Genomic DNA, 26,831 nt, shown 5'->3' with positions numbered 1-26,831 from the left:
GTGAATTGAGAGAAGCATTCGATTGTTGGATTAAATATTTTGCAGTATTTGTTTAGGGTCATAGCGACAAATGCGTTCAAACCAGCGAAGGTTAACTTAACCATTTATGCCTCTGAAGTCGATATTTTTCTAACATAAGTATTGCGCCTATTTAATCATTCGGTATTTATCTTATGAGGAAAATACCACGTTTCTACAATTTGTTTCTGCATCTCACAGAAAAGATAATTAAAAATAACACTGAAGTTGTTACTTTGTAGTTTTGTTGGATCCCCTGTGTAAGTCAGGAACCATGTTCGAAATATAATCTTCAAATAATAGCTCAGTTTTCAATCATTTAAATCGCTTACCATAAATATATTCATGAGTCATACTCAATTACCTTTGAATTTATGTTGGCGAAATTGAACAATTGGCGTTTATCGGAGTCGTACATTTATAAAAATGCTTTAACGTAGTAGGTGTATACATTATTTTACCACTCTCAGATTCAATTAACATAATAAATGTATAAATTGCTCTACCTCTCTCGGCAATCTAATTAACATAATAAATGCATATTTTACTTTATCCCTCTTGAGGATTCAAATTACATCATGAATATATAAATTACTTGACCGCTCTCAGGGATATAATATTCTGGTATTTTCCTTCAACTTCTATAGTTTGAACTAGAGGTAAATATTCCTTAGCCAAGATTTCTGTCTTCCACGGGTAAACCTTTCACAAGAAATTGAGGTTAAAGCAAAGAAACCATTCCACTATTTTATGGTGTAGCAATCAATTGTAATGGATATTTTACCTTCCTGCAGTACTTACTCAGATGTTCGTAGGTTTTGTCTTTGCTTTCCAAGTGGCTTCTCTAGAAATGGACCCTTGTAACAGTGCAGAATGCAAATGTGATTAATCTATTGTTTTACTGTCCAACAAACTTCCCAGTTTGAAAGAAAACGCCAAATTCACAAAAGGAGAAAACTGTGATAATGATAGGGAAAGGAGAATCTTGGACGGTTTACTAAAATTTATCGTAACGTTATAGTTAAATGTTGAAAGCGTATTTTGGGGTACAAAGAAAGCGACACAGTTTCACACGTTGCCCTGTTAACGCTGGTCCCCTACACGTTGTCACACAACGATAAAAGAAATATTCTTTGATAGGCTGCTTAAAATAAACGTAATTTAGTATATCGTTTCAAAAATCACTGTAGCGCAAGATGTGTTATCCTCATTTTTAAAAAAATGTAGCCACCAAATGTATATTCTGGTTTGATCGTGTATTTTTTTCTTCTGAATGGAGGAATGAAAAGGAAATGATTCTATGATTAGCTGAAACGCATGTTAAGGAAAATGCTTTGGAGTTACTTATGCCAAATTCCAGTTGAAATTTGCCGGAAGTTCTCTCAACAATCCTTAAAGAGGACTTTATAAAACAACATTCGTTTCATTGCTATACGAAGCAGCAAGAAAGCAGCACTGCTTTCTTCAAATAGAATGCAAAGAAAAAACCTAAAACTCTTTTTTTTTGGTCTTTTTGTGTGGGAAATATCAGCACAATGTCCAGAACATAAAACAAAACATATTTTGAGTATGTTTTTATAGACAACAGGTTGCTAAGGTCTTCACATGTTAAACGAAGAAAAAAAAAGGGAAATTACGTTATAAATTAGCAAATGTGAATTTGTTTGCATTGCTTGTGTTCAAATAATGTGACATCGGAGAATTTCGATAATTCGAATAAGAACATAGTCACAAGGCAGAGGTCAAGTGTGCTGAATGGAAATGTCTGTTAGTTAGGAATAGTAAATACAAGGACTATAACAAAGACAAGCATTATTAGACGGCGGTGATCTCTTCCTACCGATCTGCCAGCATGATTGGTAATAATGTCTCCAAAAAGTATTATGACTTTATAAAACATAAGTGTATCTCATATTGCAAGTATGTTATACTGCAGTATTATTCGAGATCGGGGAACAAGTCAAGATAACTCACCGTTTTATTGTAATTATATTACATTTCCTTTCACGATACCTCCGCGTCATCTACGCTTTTTGACCCCGTTTGTCTTGCAGACAGAATGTTAAAATGTCACTTTTCTTGTCACTTAAGTAATTTTCAATTTTATATCGTTGAAATTTTGCAAGTATTTTTTCTCATCTATTTGACGCATTTCATTATCATAACGTTTTATTTATATTATATCCATTCTGTCGTGTCTTGAAGGATCTACCCACTCCTTGTTTTTCACTTAATTAAGTTATAACATTGAATGTAAGTCGATCCATGTCTTACGTTATATTAGCCTGAGCTAAATACCTTTTTCAAGTTCAAATCCTGTGTACTTTTTTCTCCTATCTTATATCAGGAATACTGTACAGAATGGAATGAACGACAAACAATCTCAGAAGGACCTGAGCACATTTAAGCCAGGAAATATGATATTCATATTGTTATATGGAAATAGACTTGATTAGTTCTCCTCCATGCATTTTGCTTTACTATAGTTTGTGAAGATCATAGACAATATTCCAAATGTTCTTCTTCTTCCATTTCCTTGTATCAATAAAATGATGTTGCTGTTGTCGTTGCTGTTTCACAGATTATTACGCCGCCGGAAAACAGACGTGATAATGAGAGGCTTTACAACAAAATGACGGTCAAAGAACTTTCACACAAATTCAAAGAGGTAAGACACTTCTTCTCACTTTATCTGAAACTAGGATAAATAATGGCGTTTCTTACGAGGAAATTACAGGTATGATATCTTAAGAGATTTATCTCCTCTTAGATACTTAAAAAAAATTGATATGATGCATTCTAGTGTCTTAGTGGTGCTTCTCTTAAAAGTTTTAAAAGGAAGAAATACAAACCGTAATTGGATTTTGCAGACGTCGAAGTAATGAGGAGAAAATCGATTTTAGATATTCACGCTTGGCACAAACCACTCCAGCTTTTCGATAAAAGATAAGAGAAAGCTAATAAAACATACTTTTTGGTTTCTTACATCGACATATGGGTGGTTTAATTGGAAGGTTTAGCCAAATGAGGATAGCTCTAGATGAGTAGCTTAATAATTCCTATCAGTCCAATAACGGGGTGATGGCCTTTAATACATCGATTCTATGGCTGATGTAACTGATTATTAATTTGCGAAAACTATTATATCGGACTGCAATTAATTTATAAAATATTAAAAAATGACGTTCAGTCAATGCAAGTGTGTTGAGAAATGACAGATCCAACACTGTAGATTTACGTTTTAGCCGAATTCTTGCCAAGTCTGAATAAGTATACATGCCCTACAAAGTAAGCAGGTATATCCACTGGACAATATGCCAACATTGCAACATCAAAACTAACAACAGATGGTATAAGCATGAGCCAAACAAGGTACAAGACAACAACCAGGCTACAATCTTCTAGGATATTTCGGTCCAACCCGGCAAAGAAATAAAAGATAATCGCCTGGGCATTATAGCCAAGGATTGGGGGCAAAACACTTACTGATAGACATTATAATCCCTTCTGATCAAAATAATGTCAAAACAGAAGTGGAGAAATTATCTAAGTACAAAGACTTCGAAATTGAAGTATTCAAACTGTGGGGCATGAAGGTAAGAACAATACCAATAAGAAGTGGGGCTTTGGGCATGACAAAAAAAGATAAATCACACAAACAAAAATGTAGAAACTCCACTTGGATCCTCAACACTACGCAATGTCCAAAAAATAACCCTGCTAGGAATAGCCCACGTCCTACGCGAGACACTATGAATCCAATGACAGAAACTAAAGAAAAAAACCAACAAATAAAAGACACACTCTATACAGCGTTTACACAGGGAAATAAACTTCCACCACCAATTTTTGTTGTTGTTGTTGTTGTTCTTCTTCTTCTTAGTAGTAGTAGCAGCAGTAGTGGTACGACTATTAGTAGTAGTGGTAGTCATCATCATTGTTCGACCGTGGTCGAGACAATGTAATTTACCATGCTACGCCAGACTTCACGGTCCATCATGGCATTACGGAGGTCCTGTTGCTGGATGCCTGTATCCCTGGAGATTACATCAGGGTAGGAGAGTTTGCGCCCACTGGTATTGTGAGTACATGGCTTCCAGAGGAGAAGGGTAGAAATTACCTCTTTTTCAGCTCTACAACAATGTCCAGCAAACTGGACTCTCCTACCTTTCACAAGAGATGACACAGGTGGTAGTTTCCCATATATTTGCATTTTGGTTGGATGGCGCTTCCACGAGAGATTTTGAGCTCTCATAAGGAGGCGAGTGTAGGTTCCATCCAACCGCCTCTCAAGCTTCTTTGATAACGTCCAGGTTTCTGAGCCATATAGTAGAATTGGTTCGACTGTGGCTTTGAAGATTTCAAGTTTGAAGTCTCTACTTAGATTTGATGACCAGATCTTATGCATGTAGTGGTAGTAGTAGTGGTAGTAGTAGTAGTAGTAGTAGTAGTAGTAGTAGTAGTAGTAGTAGTAGTAGTAGTAGTAGTAGTAGTAGTGCAGCAGCAGCAGTAGTAGTAGTATTTAACATATACAAGATGTGATGGGTACCAGAGACTCCGAGGTTTCGGACTGCTAGGCTTCGACGGCTGTTTCTCTCTTTCCCTTCGTCACACGCAAACACAATAATATTCTACCTCCTTTACTGTCTCATACTTTTATGAATTTTATCGAATTCCATGATATATAAATCTAGAAAGATGTTCCAAGAACGAAACTATTTGTGCGATAGAGATGTTATATTCCAGAAGAACAATTGGCATAACATTAACGTGGATTCATAACGTTTCTAAAGGCGAACTCTCGTCTGAAGTAACTCTTTACAGCCAACACCAAGAATAATCAAATGACAGTTCAACGAGGCGACAAACTGCCATAAACACGCACAAATAGAAAGATTCAAATAATGAGTTGTTTACACATAGCTTATCATTTCTCTTTAAAGATATTAAATAAATGTGTTGATATTTATTTATAATTCCTCCTAAATGACTAAATATAATGAAAATATAATTTTATGTATTTTAATAAAACGCTAAGGTTCGCACGAATATTGCAACTTGAGCGAGTGTATTTCATAAATAATATAATTAAAGCTAAAGTGATTTTCATGTACATTATCAAATGCATTCCGTGACTTTTAAGGATTAAACGATGCATTTTTCGATCCTGATAGCATATTTATGGATATAGTTTTTAATATATACATTTCAGTTATGAAGCATTGCTTTACCGACAACCATTTAACTTGCGTTGTTTTCACTATAAAATTACTTAAATACATCAGTGATCTGACAACACGTTATCAATTTTTAAACATACGGTAAATACTTTAGATCTAAATCAATGTCAAGCTCTAGAAGCCGAATTCAATTGATGCTGTTGAATATCAGTTGCGCAATAAGTACAGAGCAACGATATCATAAGTTGTGAGCATATTGTTTAAGTTTCCGCAGCTCAAATTATTGGAATTATATTTACTGATAGTTTTAGCAACATTATACAACCCGTAGGAATAATTGAGGTTACTTGCATCCACTTATCATATATATTTACCGAATTATATAGCCTGAACCATTTGTATTAATGTGCTGATCATCATGACTACGGACATAACGTAGTAAACGTAACACCAGATGAACCATCATCTCAGCCGATATTTTCCAATGGTTAATGACCAGGTTACGTTCAGAATTAGAAAATATTAAGTCACAATACGGTCCAATATATCTCAGTGAGATTTCGAGATTAATATTGTCCAAAAGGTGTTATTATACCAAAACTATTTCTTGCAAACATTTTACTGTGAACGACTAATTTCTGAGAATCGTTGAAAGTTAGAATATGGCAGTACATGGCAAAGTGTCGAAGAAAATGCTTTTGCATATTCCGTTAGCTTCTAAAATCAACTCCCATCGCTTTACGCAATTATAAATTTCATTTACTCACATTCTGTATAATAAGAACTAATAAAATATTGGTCTCGATTTAATCGGTCGCTTATTTCACCATATTTCGTTGCTATGGGCCAATATTAGAAATAAATTATAAATTGAAATACAGGAACGATTCTAACATATTACAGTCGAGGAAAACCACTCGAAATTCGATATGGCAATAAAAACTTGTTGGCCCCATGTGGCTTTCAGAAACCGTCAATATTGAATTGAAACTCTTTGGTAGGTATTGCTTCGAAAGAGACGAAACGAATTGACTAGAAAGTAATAATAACATTTCGTTTTAGATGTTCCACCGGGAGGGAAAGTGGAGCTGGGTCATATTAGAACTAAATACTGAAATATTGATAGCCTTTACACAATTGCATCAGGCATCTCTGCGGATCTAAAGTGTGCATTGTAGTTTAATAGAAGAGTTGTTTAGTTGCAAAGGAAAGAAATAGAGTTTTGTAATATAAAGTATAATGCTTTGATTATTTGAAATAAGGTCTCAATATATTATTGAGACTTGAAGTTATAATGCGAGGAAGAAATACAAGGTTAGAATATGCTTTAGTTGATTTGTCAATATATTGTTTTTCTTTTGCTTTAGTTTGATTGGATGTCCTATTTTACTCAAGTCATGAACATCCCCAAAAAGTCAATATATATCAACGAGACAGAGAAGATTATTGTTCGGGATCCATCGTACTTTACGGAGCTTATGAAAATTCTAACCCAAGTCGATAAAAGGTACGTTTTCATTTAAATATTCATAAAATTGATTTTCCTAAGTTATTGGAATCACAATAAGTTGATGACCCGTAGCGGAAATAATCTTGTGGTTCGCTGTAAAAGTATATTCATATTATTGGTATTAATTGCAGATATGTGAGAATGAAAGTGAGAGAGAAAGAGAGAGAGAGAATGAGAGAGAATGAGGCGAGTTAGTGAGGGTAACAGAGGCAGGAGAACAGAAAAGGCGTCGGTAAATGGTTGTGTTTGTTTGTATATATATATATAGGGAGAATTCACAAAGAAAACAAAAGACGAAAACAAGTGGTGTAGACAACAAGCAGATGTATTTGTCTAACGCTCGGGAAATGAAAAAGTATTTACCGTTTCGAGCCTACGCTCTTCTACAGAAAGGAACACAGAAAGAAACAAGGAGAGAAAATAAAAAATGTGTAGTGCCTATAGGTAGATGTATTTAGGAGGGGACGTCAAAGAGAAAGACGCGAAGAGTGAGGAAAGAACTGGCAATATATTCCTTGATTGCTCAAAGAATTTATTACTTCTTTAGATAATCAACTTACACTTGGATTGGATATGATGAAACGAGGCGAAATGTATTTGGTGAATGTTGTTATTTTGGCGAAATGACTATAACTTAGTCTGCTTCAATACATTAAGAACCTAAAAAAACAAGCAAGAACTACACATACATAGATACGCAGAGGCACACGCTCTCTCTCTCTCTCTTTCTCTCTTTCTCTCTCTCTCTCTCTCTCTCTCTCTCTATATATATATATATATATATATATATACACACACACAAGTAAAATGTATACATTTATGTACGTATGTATGTATGTATGTATGCATGCATGTATCTGTACGTGTATGTGTTGCAAAGAACTTCACATGACACCCTGTATTGAAGCATAATTTATTTACAGCAAACATTGTCAATGAAGGCATATATATATATATATGTATATATATGCGTACACTGTTGTTTCCTAGTGGTTATTAATTAATTAATTAATTAATTAATTACTTAATTCGTTAAAGTATTTCATCACGCAACTCATACTTTTTTGAAACAATGCAACTCACCAGGCAAGAAAAATGGCGGGAAAACCGTTCCAAATGAAGTCAGTGTTTCTATGATTGCTTTGCGGTGAAAAAACCAGACAATTAATTGATTAATGACAAATAAAAGTCCTACAACCGGTTTGTGTGTGTATGAGTGTGTATGTGTGTGTGTGAGTGTTTGTGATTTTATAACGCGAATATTCCTAAGTGCAGTGCCCACACATATGCAAACACTTGTACATAATCAGACACACACGCACACCCTCTAATGCGCGTGCGCACATAGACAAACACACACACACATATATATTATATATAGACACTCACACCTATATGTATATATACATATATATATACATATATATATATATAATATATATATATATATAATATATATATATATATATAATATATATATATATATATATATATATATATATATATATATATATATATGGCTTATGGCCATATCACGTTGAAAGCATCGGTTCTCGTCCGATCACCGAAGTTAAGCAACATTGAGCCTAGTCAGTACTTAGATGGGTGATCGCTTGGGAAACCTGGGTGCTGTAACCATTCCTCATTTCAGCAGTGGTGCCCCAGCATCGCCGCGGCCTTCGGGCTAAAACATTTTAAAGGATTTAAGGATTTATATATATACGCACATACACACACTTATACGCACAGACATATATACCTACACACGTGCACACACACACACACACACATACGCACATGCATACGCATACATGCATACATGCATACACACACACACACGCACGTACACATACATACACACACGCACATAAATACACCCATACACATACATGCATCCTACACACACAGACATACACACTCACACATACATGCACACACACACACACTCACTCACACACCTGCATGTACGCGCACACACATGCACATACACACACTTCCACACACACACACGTACATACATACACACTCATACACATACACACACACACACACGGACATACATCTATATACACACATATACACACACATACTTACATACATTCATCGGACACACTGACACCCAGACTTACACACAGACACACTCACACATCCACACACATACATACTTACACGCACACTCGCAGACGCGCGCACATACACGCTTGTGCACGTTCGCGCACGCATACACGCATGCATGCACCACGTCGTGGGTGACCGACTAGATCTACTGTACGTATCTGGGGCCGGCGCGTGTCTTTGGGTTCTCCCACGCCAGTCGCCGCGGGACCACTCTTCCATCTTCCCCTTTCCCCCCTTCTCCGCTGCAGTTTTTTCCCTTAACCCCCCCTCTTTGTAAACACACGCACACACATACACACACCCACTCACACACACACATTTGCATATATATATATACATTACACTTACACACACTTCAAATTTACTTGCCATACACACAACTACGCACACTGGACAAACACACACTACCACTCAACACACACACTGGCACGTTACATACGCCCCCACCCTTTCCCTCCTTCCCTTCTTCCCTCCTTCCCTTCTTCCCTCCTTCCTCCCTTTTTTTACCACTGACCACTCACTCGAGACTTGCTATGTCATCCGTTCGCCCTGCACGCACTAACATATACATATTTTTTGTTTTTTTATCTCGCCTCACACACACATACACACACGCACACGCACACACTCGCACATACATACACACGCACACACACATACCTCCCTGTTTATGATCTGCCTTTCTGACTTGCTAGGGTACCTTCACACCACTCCTTTAATTCTACTACTGCCTGCTACTAGCCACTGTCCACCATACACACACATACACACACACACACACACACCCTCGTCATCTCGCACACCTTTTTTACCATTCCCTCTTTGATTCAGCTCTCCTATTTTTAAAAAAACATTTTCCTCCTTTTTTACCACTTCCGTCTTTTTAGTATGTGACCTCGTGAAGACTACCTGCAATTTTTTTTTCCTCTGTCCTCCCGTCTCGGGATCTTTCTTTCTCCTATGTTTCCGACGAAGAGCTCCGCTCGAAACGTCATACCCTCCTTCTTCCATTTTCCTGAGCGCCTAATAATAATAATACTGTAATTGTTCCACGTGTTGTTGTTTTTTCTGTTGTCCCGTTTGGATTAACCTTATATATATATATATATATATATATATATATATATATATATAAATAGAGAGAGAGAGAGAGAGAGACCTATGTAGAGCTTAAAATTCAAGAAAGGGTGCGATTAAGGGAAAATATTGATAGACAAAAATGAAAATAGAAATAATGGTTTGGGGTAAAATATATAAACTAGTAAAGGAGTGTGTAGGGGTGGGGTAACACATGTAAATATTTGTTCATAGAAAATGTATTTAGAAAATAGAAACATTTCCGGATCTGTCGGCTCGTGTAATGAGTATTTCTCACTGTCGAGTTTTACACGGGTTGCATCGAGGGAAAACACATTGCATTCTAAATTCTAGAAAAATGTTGGTCTCAAATTTTGGCACAAGACCAGCAATTTCTGGTAGGGAGAACGGTTTTGATTATATCGTCCCCAGTGCTCAACTGGTACTTATGTTATCGACCCCGATAGGATGAATGATAAAGTCGACATCAGTGGAATTTGAACTTAGAACGCGAAGACGAACGAAATGCCGCTAAGCTTATTGCAAAGTGGTACCGATTCTGCCAGTTCGCTGCCTTAATCTATGGAAAAAATATTGGAAATAGAAAACTATTGATAAAATTACATTATATGTTTGCAACATATACTGTGTCAATCTATCGTAGGTATTGACCACGTAGACTGTCACTAAACATTACCACCGTTGATAAGGTATGAACCACCAACTGCGTTAATTGGTATTTCAGTATCTTACCTATTGAGACTGTCACAAACCTGGAGAATATGAAGGCGATATAATGAAGTAGAATTTCAAAAATCAATATTGTTTAGAAAGTATTTTTTCAATACTATTGTGTATTCAAAGACTAATTTCTTTCCAAATAATTATAAAAGATGTCAATCTGCGCAAAAATTGGAAAATTGCTCAAAAAATTTCGATATCCATTTATACCTTAAATTCAAATCCCTCCTACATCGCCTTCGATCTTCCTCCCCCAGGGCTTTTGCCGTCTCTACCAGTTAAATACTTATCTCGATTTAATCAAGTTACATTCTGTACGTTGTGTTACTATGTGCCAATGTAAGAATTCAATAATTATGATCTAAAATACAACAGCAATTCAATCATGTTGAATTGGAAAGAAACCATTTAAAAATTTGATAAGTTTGAATTCGTCGTAAAATTAGAAGCTGTTAAACGATTACTTTACTTGCGAAAGAGGAGACATTTTCAATTTTCCTAAAATTATTAATGTTTATGGATAATAATGTATAAAAGAAATCACATGATATATACATCAATCAGGATTAATTAATGCAGAGAAATATATTTTTTTAATGGCATTCAGCAAATTGGTAAGGAATTAAACATTGTCTTATTGTAAATACTATAATATATTTATCCGATGTTTCCATAATAAATGATATTTGTAAGTTGTTCTTGTGTTTTCGATATGTTCATAGTCTTGTCAACAATATAGTCAACGTTTTCAAGGTTGTGGCTTACATTTTGAACGATATGTAGCATATAATTACATTCCATTGTGTCTATATTTTATAAAATACGCTCTCGTCATATACTCATGGTGATGCCCCCTGATCACAGCTAATTCTACAAATTTCAGGCCAGTATTCTAATATCAGAAAATCGATATTTTGCTATCTATTCTCTGTATCCATAAGGAGAGTACAGGAGGCGGTCGAAAACGTGCGGGCTAAAACTACGCGCCTTCACTAGTCAGTTTAGGTGAGACAGTGCCATGTGACAACTTGCTGGGGCTGCCTGCTGGAGTCTGTGCGGCAGGTATTTAAAGGGAGAAATTTGACAAGACAGTCAGTCACCGGCTGACACTCGCTGACGATACATCGAAGAGGCCAGGGAACAGAAGAAAGAAGAAAAGAAGACATGCACCCAACACCAGAGCTGAAGACACCCCCGAAAGAGGGTGGGGGGGGAGCGCCACGTCAAAACGGTAGAGGACTAGGGGCCGAAACCGGACGTGGTTCCTCCTGATGATGTCTTGAGCTAACTGGATCCTATAAAGGAGCTGTTGTGGTAGCAGACCACGAAACACGGTGGTAATTCCTCCTATTTTAACGACGTTTAAATATCGATTCCAGAAGTAGGTACTCGAACTAAGTATTTTGACGGTAAATGCTCCTGGCGGATTTATTGCTTGTAATTAATTGGCAATTATTATGCTGAGTCAATAATGATGAAATTCCATAATTAAAGGCAGTGGTATTCGACTTACGTAACAACTTTTTATAAATATTTTAAAAGTATTTATTGGAACTCTGTGTGGGTTCCAGCACCTACATGGGCTGCAGTTGTCTCACTCCAAGGGAAGCTACTCCAATCATGTTGGAAAAATATTATTTGACAGCTCTAACTGCTAAACCGAGGTTTGGATAAATATTCTGGTATTTATTTTTGTAGAAATTCCAATGATGTTAACACGAATAAAATAACAATCAGTATGAGAATCTCTTATTATTGTTTCCATATCATTGTTATGGAAGCAAGAATCAAATGTAGCAGAGTTTTATAAGAGGGACTGAGTTTTGTGATTCTTGTAACAGTGCGAAAATATTTGAATGCTATTTTACATTCACGGAAACTGATCAAATGGCAATGATCTGAACAAATATTCTAGAAAATGCAAAATGTATCGAGTATAATTTCAAAGAAAATATAGGTTTTCTTATGTCATAATAATATATGCTACCAAGATTCTAAATTAGTTTAGAAATTAGCAGAAAAAGTACATTTGGACCTCTTAGAATGATGTTTTTGAGACAAGAAATACAATTAAACAATTTCCTACAACATTCCTCGGCAGAATTCTACCTGACTACAATTCCCACCCTACAATCGTCGGTCTACCCAGATAAAGGATGACTCTGGAGTGATTTCTAACGGTATATCAGCGGGTTTAGTCCCAAACAAGGAGGGGATCTCTAAAAAATGAGGGAGAAATATATGCGAACAGCGTTTGACAGGGAGACGTTAAACCAGCATCAAATTGATAAATGTGTATATGTAAAACTCAGCTCGACCAAACCACGTTGCGAAGCATGACACATACACCTACATATCTTGATAATGGCAATCATAACCTTGTATTATCTGCGGAATGAAGTTCATTTCATCTACATCGACGATTAACAGAAAATATAAGGAATGTTACGCGATTATATTTTCTTGTCTAATACCACTGTGACTACAAACGATAGAATAACGGAATATTTTCCTTTTTAATTATAGCAATAAATTTTACCCCAAGCAAGCTATCAAACTAATTCTTTATAAATTCTGTAAAAGACCCATCCTCAAATATTACCCCTGCTATGGAATTCGTTTAAATTCATTAAATATTATATTGCTAAGCTTTGTGTTACCATTCTGAAAATAGCCATTTTAATGCCATCATTGTCATAATGATGATATAAAAAGTAAAATATATTTCATTGAATTATTTGAAGCTGTTAAAAAACACAACTAACGATGGGCTATAAAGATATTTTACGTGAAAAACTGCTTACTAAATTGATATATATGGAACAATTCATTCAAAAACACTTCAGTCTCTGCCTTATCTAGCGATATATTCTATAGCTGAGATCTTTTTGTCGAAAAATATATATTGTATTATAACGGTTATAGTTTAAACATTTAACACATATTCACACGCACCTACTCACAAGATCACTAATATATTGTGACTCATGCTGATACATATAGACACCCTACCCCTACACATACACACATACACACACACACTCGCATAGACGTATTTATTATATACGTAACACATCCATTCAGTTCATATACACATATATTGTGTATATTTTTCAGTAATATATGCTACTGGTAATATATGCTATTGGTACATACTCTATACATACCGCACGCATGCTTATACGTGCAATATGTATATATATAATATATACATATGCAAGCAGGTAAGAATATCCATAAACCAATATATATACTGATATATATATATATATATATATATATATACTTGCATACATATATGTGCCTGGTTATATATGTACTTATGCATACACCCTTACATATATACAAGATCTTTGGAATTCGTGTGTGTACAAGTAACATTGAAAACACCTTGTTGGTGTGTTGTCAGAAGATATGTTAGCAAATGTAAAATATTGATTTAAACCAGCAAAGATTTGGGCCGGACCTTTTTTGAGAAACATTCAGAAAAATTGTGAATTATATATTATATAAATGTGGCTAACCTTTAAGGGTTGATGTCACTTTTAGTTGGCTAATATAATTCACAACATCGTGCTGCTACTGTTTATATCTCGCTCAGAGATTTATTATATTCAGTAAAATATCATATTTTATTGAAAATATTTAGACAACTGAACCTGTATTTTGTGTAAATAAATAAATAATGTGTGTGTATGGATGCGTACATGTGTGAATGTATGTAGAAGCAACTCAGTTTATGAAGCTTTAAGTGTTTCTGAGTTATTAAGTATTTACATAATAGATGTAAGAGACGTAAGAGACCTGTGACACTTTGTGGTTAACTGGAAGAACCTGATATTTCTCAGAAGCAATGACTAAAGTAAAGAAAATTTAAACGACTACAACCAGAGAATAAAGATTTGAAGCTGATTCACAGCGAGCTTATAATAAACAGGCGATATTTTGATATATTTATTTACATAAATATATTTTTGCACATTTAGATATAGATATAATATATCTCGTGTGATCGCTGCATCAGAAGAGAGGAAATTAAGTAACCCCTAACAAATATATTGGCCATTGATCTTACTTTTATTGAAAGCCTGAAATAAAATCGCCATTTTCCCCAGCCACGTATATATTTTCCCCTCGTTAATTATCACCAGCAAAGGCGGTTTTACTCTCTGCCTTTTTATCACCTGCCACACTTCAATGCTTTCTTTGGTTTAGAATAAACTCCAGGATTCGAGGTCAGTGATGTCAGTCTGTGTTGGTAAGCACTGATCCATTATTTGTCTTTAAGTTCGAAGAAAAGTTCGTTGAGTTCACTTGCTGTGAGGAATGAAGTCTCTGGCTTTTCAAACATTTGTCTTTCATCTCAGATTTAAGGAATAAAGAGAAAGTTTTGGCATTTTAACTGCAATTTAACAAATGACTTATGAAATGATGTAAAGAATTGCTGTAAGGAGTGATGGTTAGGTGGTGGGGAAGAAGGTACATGAAACCAAGAATGGAAAGGCAAGATGGAGAGAATAGTTGCAAGAATCTGGAGTGTGGGCAAGTTGAAAAGAGAGGATAGGAAATAGTAAGGCTTGCAAAAACCAAAAAAAGCAGCTCAGACATACGCACGCGTAAACACACATATACATAGACACATACACACGCACTTACGAACACACATGAATACACACACGCATGCACACAGGGCTTCATTAAATATAAATACATAAAAATAATGCAGTATTTTATGACAAAGTATAATAGTTAATTGAACGGAGTTGTGTGGAAAGGAAAAGATCCATGGTAAGTTGGTGGTTTGAGAGTAGTGAGAGGTTGACGAATCGAGGAGATTAGATAAGGGTAGATAAGATAGAAAGGGAGAAAGCTTTTAGTAAATTCGATATAGCGGTGGGGGGGGGTCAAGTGGGAAAATGATGAAAATAAGAAATAATTTTGAAGAAAGTCTGGGACTGAAATCTGCGTTTAAAAATTAAGGGGACCAATGAACGTTCTGTGTAAGAAAAGACTTTCGTAGTATCCGTTCTACTACTGGGACGAGGTCTGAAATGTTGGGGAAGGAGGGTAATCGATTCCATCGGCTCCCGGTAATATGACTGGTACTTATTTTATCATCCCCGAAATTATGAAAGGCGAAGTTGACCACGAGGGAATTTGAAATCAGAACGTGAAGACGGCCGAAATGCCGTATGCCCGGTGCGTTAACCATTGTGACAGCTTACCATTTTAAACATATCATATTATTAATACGAATATAGAACTCAAGAAGTATAGATTACGTAGAAGCCAGACTTCCTAAACCTTTAATAATAATGAGAAACCTGCCCGGGAAGTGAACCCAGGTGCAAGTTCTCCAACCGGCAGCAAGGGCCATGGAGACGGAGAACCCGGTGAAGAGGTAGAGGGAGGAGGAAGAACTAAAAGAAGGACTGGAAGAGCTAAAGGAAAAGCTCAAGCAGGACCAAAGGGTGAAACAACCAGGAATAGAAGTGGAACCGCAAAAGATGGAAACAAACAGCGCACACGGGTGTGTAGGTTCTACCTGAGAGGTTCCTGCTGGCATGGAAAGCAAGGTGCAGGCTGCCGCTTTGCACATCGGGGACCCTGCCACAGAGACACGAGGCAGATGGACAAACCATCAACACAAGGAAAAAGGATGGACCACGCACCACCTGCCCCAAAGCGGAGGTACGCAGATGTTGTGCGTGCCACAAACCGCCAACATGATGTTGTCGAAAGGGCAGCTGCTGAGCAACAATCTTTTTTGTGCATGGCACAAAAGATTGTACAGCAGCTGACCTGGCTTCATCAAACCCAAGCCCGCAGGTAGGACTACCCACTATATACCAGACCACCACAGCAAACAGACCCAGGATGGACACCGCCGGCAACAACGTACACCTCACCTCGATGCTCCTACTGAACATCAGAGGACTGCAAACACTCAGTAACAGGACAAAAATCCCGTTCCTGAGAGACTTTGTTGCATGCAATCAAGCCTTATGCATAGCACTTACGGAAACGCACCTGAAACCGGACATAGCAGATGCGGAGTTACACATACCACAGTATGCTGTACTACGGACCGACAGAAAAGAAAGGAGTCATGGAGGTGTTGCTATGTACATCCGTGAGGACCTCACACCCCAGGTCCTCTTGTCATACTCAAACTCGGTGTGTGACACACTAATTGTACATATTAGGCAACTTGATGTAGTTGTGTGTGCTACATATCGCCCTCCAGATGCCCCAAGCCATGTGGGCAAGTTTGAAGACTGCCTTATAAAAATAGAAGAAGTTCTAACCACATTAGAACAACACATAAGTGTACTTCTTATGGGAGACTTCAATCTGCCCAATGTCAGATGGCCCGAGGGCCTTTCTCTCCCAGGAATGACAAGATGTGAACGAGGACAGGCGAGGTCCCTCCTGAACCTCATCAACACCCTGTACATGGAGCAGGTAATACTCCAACCAACCAGGACAGGTAACACACTGGATCTCTGCTTCACAAATGACATGGATCTCATCCATAATGTGAAAGTGACACCGACACTACTCTCGGATCACAACATGATAGAGCTGACCATGTACGGGCCAAAAGAGAGCACGGACATGCAGCCTACAAGAAACCCTCAGAATCTTTCCAGCTTGAACTACCATAAGGCAAACTGGAAACAAATTGAGAAAGAGATCATCGAACAAAACTGGCCTGAATGTCTCTCCTCGCCAGACATCGACGTGAAACCTCAACAATTCATGTCTGTAATGCAAGCCATATGCTACAAATGTGTCCCAGAGAGGAAGGCCACTGTACACAAGAACAAAATCCCCAGAGAGAGGAAAATTTTAATGAGACGGCGTACAAAATTTTCAAATCGCCTAAACAAACAGATTGAAAGCAGTGAAAAGTCCCGCCTAAAAATAAAACTGTTGGAAATCGAAAAATGTCTGCAACTCTCCCATGAAAAAGAAAGAGCAGACAAAGAAGCCTGGCTATAGACAACATAAAATCTAACCCCAGAGCTTTCTACAGGTATGCCAAAGAAACAGCTACGGTGCACTGTAGAATAGGGCCACTCTTCGAAAAGGATGGCACACTTACAGGAAAACCAATGAGGGTAAGTGGAATACTGAATGAGCAATTCAAGAGTGTTTTCACTCCACCCCTTGGGCATCTCCAAATCACCAATCCAACTAACTTTTTTACCACTGCAGATATAAAATCAGAGGCGGCGACGATAGATTACATCGATATAAAGGAAGACGATGTAATCAAGGCTATAGATGAAATGAAAACAGACTCAGCTACTGGCCCCGATGGATTCCCGGCAATCCTCCTAAAAGCATGTAAGAGAGTCCTAGCAAGACCACTGCAGTTCCTCTTTCAGAGCTTCCTTGCAGCTGGCAAACTTCCAAGAAAACTGAAGGAAGGTAAAATATGCCCCATTCATAAAGGAGGTAGCAGAGCGGAAGCCAAGAACTATAGACCTATCTCTCTGACCTCACACATCAGCAAGGTCATGGAACGAATAGTCAGAAGGAAGCTGATCACCTTCCTTGAAGAAAATGACTTGCTGCCCGACACCCAACATGGTTTCCGACCAGGGAGAAGCTGTTTAACTCAGCTCCTACAACACTATGACTGGGTGCTGAAACGGCTGCTCAACCACTCAAATGTGGAAGTGATATATCTCGACTTTGCAAAGGCCTTTGATAAAGTCGATCATGGAATGATATGTCACAAACTGCGTGATCTCAACATAGTTGGAAAACTGGGAGAATGGCTTCATGACTTTCTGAAAGATAGAAGTCAGGTGGTAGTAGCCAATGGGGCCACTTCCATTAACACGCAAATAGTGAGCGGTGTTCCGCAGGGCACTGTTCTGGGACCACTACCGTTCATAATGGCCCTCTCAGACATGCCCTTAGCCACGCAGAGAGCCACGATCACAAGTTATGCAGATGATACAAAAGTTTCACAGGCAATACAGAACCCTGAGGACACTAAACACCTGCAATGTGAGCTGGACAAAATATACAAGTGGGCCGAAAAGAATAGCATCCAGTTCAATGCTGAAAAGTTTCAAGCGCAATACTATCAGCATGCAAAACTAAATGCAATACCCAATGAATACACTGGACCCGGAGGAATAGCAATCCCAGAGGCACCTAGGTATTTACATGAGTGATGACGCGACCTTTCGTGTACATGTTGCTAAATTGGCAATGAAATGTAGACGACTGGCCGGATGGATCCTCAGAACCTTTAGAACAAGAGAACAAGAAACCATGATGGTCCTCTGGAAGACACTTGTCCTAAGCCACTTTGACTACTGCTCTCAGTTATGGTCACCATCCAGTGTCAAGTTGATCACAGAGCTCGAGGCGATCCAACGTAGCTACACGAAGAAGATAGCCTCTATGCAGAATGTAAGCTACTGGGAAAGACTCAAGAGATTAAAACTATATTCCCTGGAGCGTAGGCGGGAAAGATATGCCATAATATACATCTGGAAGATCCTGGAGGGATGTGTCCTGAACTTTGGAATCGAGAGTTACGCAAATGCCAGAACTGGGCGCCACTGCGTGGTGCCTAGGACTCCAAACTTGCCATCAAGATGTAGGACAAGATTCTGTGATAGCCTGGGCTTCCGAGGCCCACAGCTCTTCAATATCCTCCCGAAGAACCTGAGAGACCTGCATGGGGTGGATGCAGATGTCTTTAAAATGAAGCTGGATCTCTTCCTGTCAGGTGTCCCAGATGAACCAACTTCACGGCAGGAGGGGCAGATGAGGGCAGCTGCATCGAACTCACTCATGCACCAAATGGCAGTTACTAGAAAGCTTTCGTGAAGTGAAACCAAGTAGCAACACCAAATGGCGGTGCCCCAGCATGGCCACAGCTCATAAGCTGAAACTAGAATCAATCAATCAATCAATCAACAATATATTATACAAATGTTCCGAGTAAGTTGACTGCTGTGGCACGGTTAGGTATGAAGCGTCGACGTGTGACTTGATATTTCTCCATTTTTAATCAGCCAGCAATAATTTCACTCTCTTCCCGTCAAGGCTAAACATGTTGATCCACATTAATATGAAAGAGATATGGTTATCATGGTTATTTCAGATTTTATAGGATTCTCAATTCAAACTGAGTTAAATTCCTCTCAAATTTGTTTTTGCAAATTCAGTTTTAAAACTCCACTCTATCAATTCGTCTTCAACCTCCAACGAATTTTGTGTCATCTGCTGTTTTAATGCGATGAAGAGAACTCGAATATATCGAATTTGTTATTTTCTATGTTAAGTGGAATTGTTTGTAGAATTGGTTTTCGATATATTCCAAATTTTACGCTTTAAGAGAATTTTTTGTTCATAAATGCCTTTAATTTACGTATCAGAGTGACATTATCTTCCGCCGCTCCTTGCTGAGGCATAATAACTTCATCGAGTTTCTCAAAAATACCTCACAAAGACTATAATTTGAAAACCAATTCTCACAAGTGTTTATTTCTTATAAAACAACAACAACTTCATTTTTTTTTTACATCAACTAATCGTTTCAAAGTTTCTCTCTTCGACGGCCATAATACTTTTGTATGCAGTGACATTTTGTTTCTGAACTCAGCTCTCACATTTTGTTGGCGAACAGAAAAGAAACAGATATTCACTGCCTGGCTTTAATAAGATTTACAGTTCTAAATAGCTCCTTTATTGCTACATTTATCTCTGGATAATTAGCTTAAAAACTAATTCATACCACAGTCTCAAAAAAGATCTCATTGTTGCTTGAAATCTTACGCTTTCATCCTGAAATTACATACAGGTATTTCGCTCCAGACACATTTCTTTAAAATATCGGCGTATTTTAAAAAAATGTCGTCGATAGTTGCTGACAGTTCTGTCTTTTATAGTCAACCAGTACATGAACACCAAATCCATATGATTTACAGAACAGAATTCCTAGTCTTAATTCGAGCCTCACAGAATTCAGGTGAAAGACTATAGATATAATGTCTATTTGCATATTTTAAGGGCAGCATGGAAAGTTTTCTGGAAACGATAATCCAAATTGCTACTAATCTCGCCTATGTAAAGTGCTTTCTTTACTCTGTTAACGTCTATATAGATACACAAAACATCTGAGTGCTACAAAATCACCCAATAAACAATAGATTTACGATTCAACGCAGACAAATTTACATTTTCGTTCGTAACGCTTTCATTTTGAAGCTTCGATGAAGCTTTAGAGTGATACAAAATCATTCAAATATGAATGGTTTGCATCTTATAACAGAAACAGCTGTAAGGTAATGAAGTTCGTAACATTATTTCTTCTTCTTTTGTCATTTTAATTTCGTATACAGACTTTTTCTCTCCTTGTTTCTCTCCTTGTTTATTCTGTGTCCATTTCTGTAGAAGAGCGTAGGCTCGGAACGTAAAATACTTTTTTCTATTCCTGAGCGTTATACTAATACATCTGTTTGTTTTGTACACCACTTGTCTTCGTCTTTTGTTTTTTTCGTAAACTCTCCCTATATATATATATATATATAATATATATATATATATATATATATATATATATATATATATATACTTACATAGACTCCGATGTCTTTTCAGGGGATCATTCCACAAGGAAAATAAAGGCTATAAGATGAATGAAGTTGAGGTATTGAATCAATTATGTGTATAAACAAATTAGATACATCAAATATTTTAAACATAACAGTTTGGGCATCAGATACAAAATATGTCTATAATATGTATACAGGTAAAACGAGAAAAAGCAAAAGGTGGAAACTTTCAGGTGATGAATTTTAACTATAAATACAGAGAAAACGACAGAGAAAATTAAAGGCGTGGCAGAAAGGTGCCCTTACAACACCATTCTTCCAGTTTATTGCATGGGCCTCAATTAGGTGGAGACAAATTATATCTGAGACGATAAATTTATGTGTCACGCGCCTTCACTTAGCCGTCTCTTCAAGTGACATGCAGAGTTAATTTCCGACTACCTGACAAAAGAATAACAAGGAATATAATACGTCTCCATAATAGAATCTTGTTGCTGCTGCTGCTGGCAGTGGTTCTGGATTATTCTTTTGTATGTAGGTTCGTCAACAATTTTTTTGTCACTTCATTAGAAACGAACGCCAAAGTTTACCAAAGAAGATTCTAAAAGTTGATCACGAAACACAGGATGCTAACAGTGCATTATCTCTAATTGTGTTGCTAATATGTAGTTATCACTAATTCTGTTAGTAATATTTAGTTATCATTAATAGTATTACTAATATTAAGTTATTAATAATTGTATTACAAACGTGTAACAATCGCATGCAGTTTCTAAACAATGTTGTCGTAATATTCGAAAAAACAAAACGAAACCAAAAAAACGAGGTATGTGACGTATGAAGAAATTTATTCGATGTAGAATTAAACAAATATGGTAAATATGTAGAGTATGAATTAATAAGAAACTGCTAAGGTGTGTGCATGTTGGCCATTTTAGTGCCATTCTTGTGCTTCAGTTCCCTACATTTTGTAATTATTTAGGAATGTATTTTTGCCAGCGCTGGTCAGCAAATCTAATTGTGAATTCTGCTGATTTTCTTCGTAAATAATATAAAGTGACTCATTAGAGCTGAGCTGTACTGTTAGTAATAAATTATGGATTTTCCAGTAATAAGGTTTCTTTAAAAAAAAAATGAAAATTTCTCCACAGATATTCCTCAAACCTGTGCAATAAGCTCCAGAATAACGACTCCTCGTTTTCGTTTATATTTCTTGTGGATTCATTTACGTTTTATTGAACTATAAAGTATTAATGTTGCAACAAAAGATAGTAAACGTCACTTTCATGGTGTTACGATATTGTAATCGTCTAATAAATAGTATTTAATTGCAAAATACTGGGGGAATAACTCACAAAGAATTTCTCGCAAATGTAATGACGGTAAATTTTCGGTTTTCGTTTCTTCTGTTTTTCTTTTCTTTTGATTGTGTATGTCCGTTAGTAGAGTAATATATATCAGAGAATGTGAAAATGAATGATATTCAGCTCTGTAAACAGACAGAGGAAAGCAATGGCAATAAACTTAGATAATCAAATAGAACGAAAGGGAAATAAAAGAGCGGAGAGATAAGGAGGATAGATAGATGGAGAGAAAGAGAGGAAGAAGATGAGAGACGCGGAGATATAAAAAGAAGAGAAAAAAATATACGAGCATTTGAATAATTTAATACCTAATTATATTATCAGTACTTTTTGATTTGTGAATTTGTTCTCGGAATACATTAATTCTAAAATATCTTACTCTCCGTTAACAGAAGATAATAAAATTGATCACAAGTTTATTTCAGTGTAAATCTGTAACACATATTGTGATAACGACTGATCAAATACGTTGAAACATAAAAAATATTTTCTATATTTTTTTATCTCTGTATATATTTTCAGGATTCTGGCAAACTATGCAATTTGGATTTTAGTAAAACAAGTTGGCGTTTTCCTACCCTCACGTTTCCGTAAACTTATACAAGAATATGACAAGGTAATAAAGTTTTACAGTGTTTAACCCTCCACACACGCACACAGACAAAGACACTCACAAACTCACACACGCCATACCGTTCGTTTGAATGGGGTTCTACAATAAATTTAAATTCACTTTTAGTATTGACTCTGTTCCTCAGTAAAGGTTAGCATGATATTCATAAATCTGCTTTAAAACACAAGCACAAATACACATTATGTATACATTTATGTGTTTGTGTTTATGTGTGTAAGTGTGTATCTATGTGTGTGTAAGCATGTGAATGTGTGACTTAGAGGTGATACTGTAAATTACGTATGCAAAATATTTTCAATTGGTTGAAATTATCCTCTGAAGAAAACATTCAAAACTAGCGAAGATCATTTCAAGAAATACACTATATACCTCTATAATTTTATTTACATCTTAACCGGAAAACACGAAGCTTGCAGTCAAGGGAGTTAACCACAGGTAACTTTCTGTCTTATTGGATATCGTCAGCGTAAAAAAGTCTACTAAAGCTGGCTTTGTTTTGTTTACGTGTATACACCTACCCCATATATATATATATATATGACTGCAAACCACTTAGTATTTGCATTCCCTTAGCACAAGGTTGAATGCGAGGAAAATGGATAAAAAAGTTTTCTTAAAATTGTTATGGTTAACCCCAAGTCTTCAGATTTCTGGTTTAGTAATAAATACTCTACTTTCATCAGTAGGGGTATACCGAACGTACATAAATGAAAACAAATATACACAGCCATACAAATGCACGCATGTAAATACGAATATATACATATATTTACACGAATATGCGAAGCAAAATCCTATTATCCATCTCGACCACGTGCGTATTTGATCAGAATAATACCGCAGTAAATAAAGTGACTGGAGTGAATAAATATACATGTATACCTAATTAAGGATAAAAGCACAAAAATGAATGATTTTATAAATGGCCAGCATATAATAAAAACCATATAGGTATACGCAAATATAATAATTTTACGAAATCTTTTTTATCCATTTTCCTCGTATTAAACCTTGTGCTAATGGAGTCCAAATTCAAAGTGATTTAGTTTCACTTGACGTCTATTTCTAGCATATAGGTGTTGTTTCTTCAGTGCCCTTAATTATAATTATAATTATATCTATCTATCTATCTATCTATCTATCTATCTATCTATATATCTATCTATCTATCTATCTATCTATCTATCTATCTATCTATCTATCTATCTGTCTCTGTCTCTCTCTGTCTCTCTCTCTCTCTCTCTCTATACATACATAATATATATATATATATATATATATATATATACATATTCACAAAAAAACATTGAACACACATACAACATTCACAAAGTGTCTGTGTTATCAGTTCATGGGTCGGCTGCGTTTCAGGCGTAATGCAATATATACTCGATGCACCTGATGTTAAAAACACTTTAAAGTAAGTCATAAGGAAGCGAGACAACTGCCATCAGGTTCTTTTAGCCGTGTATTTTAAGGTCAATATATATAGAGGTCGTATATTTAACAAAATACATATTTAGAGGCTGCATGTCATATGCAACAGGCATATATAGAGGCCTCTCGATATAGACAGGGCCGCATGTATTTATCAATATATATACAAGCAGTACGTTTTACAGAGTAGATACATAGAAGCCGTGAATTTTATGGAAGATATTTTCCCATCTAGTCACACTGTTGATAATTGTGACGATATGTTTCAGCACTGAGGAATAATGGATGTATTATTGTCGACCCAAGACATCCAAAGCTGGCATAATTTAAAGAAAAAATTTATATATAAGGATTTGTGTCAATGCTTTTCCTTAAAAATATTGACAGCTTAACTAAAGGGACGGAAGAAGATAGTTTGTGAAAGCAAATGTTTTAACAGTCTTCTCGTTGCTATTTCTTTTACCACAACACTTGCATCAGTTCTTTAAAATTGACTTCGTACAATGAAATAAGACAAATTACAATGTAGTGTTATAGAGGCTTCAATCGATTCTTTTAGAGGCACCGTTCCGATGAGAGACTCCATTGTTTCTCTCACCCCATCTCCCATCTCCCATTTGTATCATGGATTTTGTTTTTTCTTTTGTTTCTTTTTACTTCTGTTTAGGGAAAATACTTTTCTAGTTAAGGGCAATGATATTATATGGCAGACATAATCAACGAAGTGAAATGGCTGGAAGCAAATTGGGAAACTGTCGCGAATAAGTTGTCTCGAACCGAATACTTCTCCTCATTGATCTTTTCTAACAATCTATCAAATTTTATAATAATCACGTAATGCGGTTCGTATTCATTTCTTTATAAATATTTTAGCGTTGCGACGACTGTGAATGGCCTCCTGGTGTTTTACTAGATTGAATTGTATTCCGAAGTTTCCAAATCATAACGAAGGTGTCTGGAGTTGACAGACAACCAAAACGTTTCTCAGCTAAAACAAAACAATCACCAAACAACTTGGATGACTTCGGTTTATTTGTTCCTCGTAAAATACAATAGGAAAATAGTTGCAGCCAATGACGTATCCTATACAAACATACGCGCACAATACAAATACACGTTACTAATTTAAATAGCACACACACACACACACACACACACACACACGCAGACACACATACAGGCACACACGCATGTCAGAATAACAGCTGACAACAGAAACGGGGCGACTATACCTGCGTATAAAGAACTAAACAACTTAATTGATTATTTGTACAACAAATGATTAGATCATGTTATCTATGTATACATACACACACGCATATGAGCATGCGCACTCCCGAACAACACTTACACACACGCATTTCAGATAAACTCAGCGATAAATATTGGCAAACGAGTTTTCCTGTTGGTCGAGCAGAGTATCTGCCACTTCTTTACATCCGGGTACTTTAATGTAAAGAAATTGATTTGAAAACGTAAAAACATTTTACATTTGACGATTGTGGACCAGTCGAGCATGGAAGATCAGCTGCTACGAACTCTATCAGACCAGTTACCAATCATACAGTTCCCGATCATATCCATCAATCCATCCATCCATCCATCCATACATACATCCATCCATCCATCCATCTATCTATCTATCTATCTATCTATCTATCTATCTATCTATCTATCTATCTATCTATCTATCTATCTATATATATATATATATATATTACTCTTTTAGTCTTTTACTTCTTTCAGTCTTTTACTGTGGCCATGCTGGAGCATCGTCTTTAGTCGAAAAAATCGACTCTAGGATTTATTCTTTGTAAGCCTAGTACTAATTCTTAGTTACGGAGACGTAAACACCAGCATCTTTGTCAAACGATGTTGGGGGGACAAACACAAACACATAAACACACACACATACATACACACACACACACACACACACACACACACACACACACACATATATATATATATATATATATATATATATATATACATATATACTACGGGTCTTTTTCAGTTTCCGTCTACCAAATCCACTCACAAGGCCTTGGTTGACTCGAGGTTATAGTAGAAGACACTTGCCCAAGGTGCCACCCAATAGGACTGAACCCGGAACCGTGTGGTTCGTAAGAAAGCTACTTACCACACACCAACTCCTACGTC

General features: G+C 36.5%; 1 protein-coding gene and 1 pseudogene across 1 annotated transcript in view; both read left to right on the top strand.

Moving 5' to 3' along the window:
* Positions 1–26,831, top strand: part of LOC115217982 (neprilysin-1) — a 391,622-nt gene that overhangs the window by 184,865 nt on the left and 179,926 nt on the right. The window contains exons 7-9 of the mRNA XM_029787719.2: positions 2,600–2,686; positions 6,566–6,705; positions 23,120–23,213. Coding sequence (XP_029643579.1) covers positions 2,600–2,686; positions 6,566–6,705; positions 23,120–23,213 — 321 coding nt within the window. The remainder of the gene's footprint in view (positions 1–2,599; positions 2,687–6,565; positions 6,706–23,119; positions 23,214–26,831) is intronic.
* LOC115218157 lies at positions 8,228–8,346 on the top strand (annotated as a pseudogene).

This window comes from Octopus sinensis, linkage group LG12 (assembly GCF_006345805.1).
Source record: "Octopus sinensis linkage group LG12, ASM634580v1, whole genome shotgun sequence".
Taxonomy (NCBI): domain Eukaryota; kingdom Metazoa; phylum Mollusca; class Cephalopoda; order Octopoda; family Octopodidae; genus Octopus; species Octopus sinensis.
The sequence above is the reverse complement of the archived record's forward strand: the minus strand, read 5'-3'. Positions and strand labels throughout refer to the sequence as shown.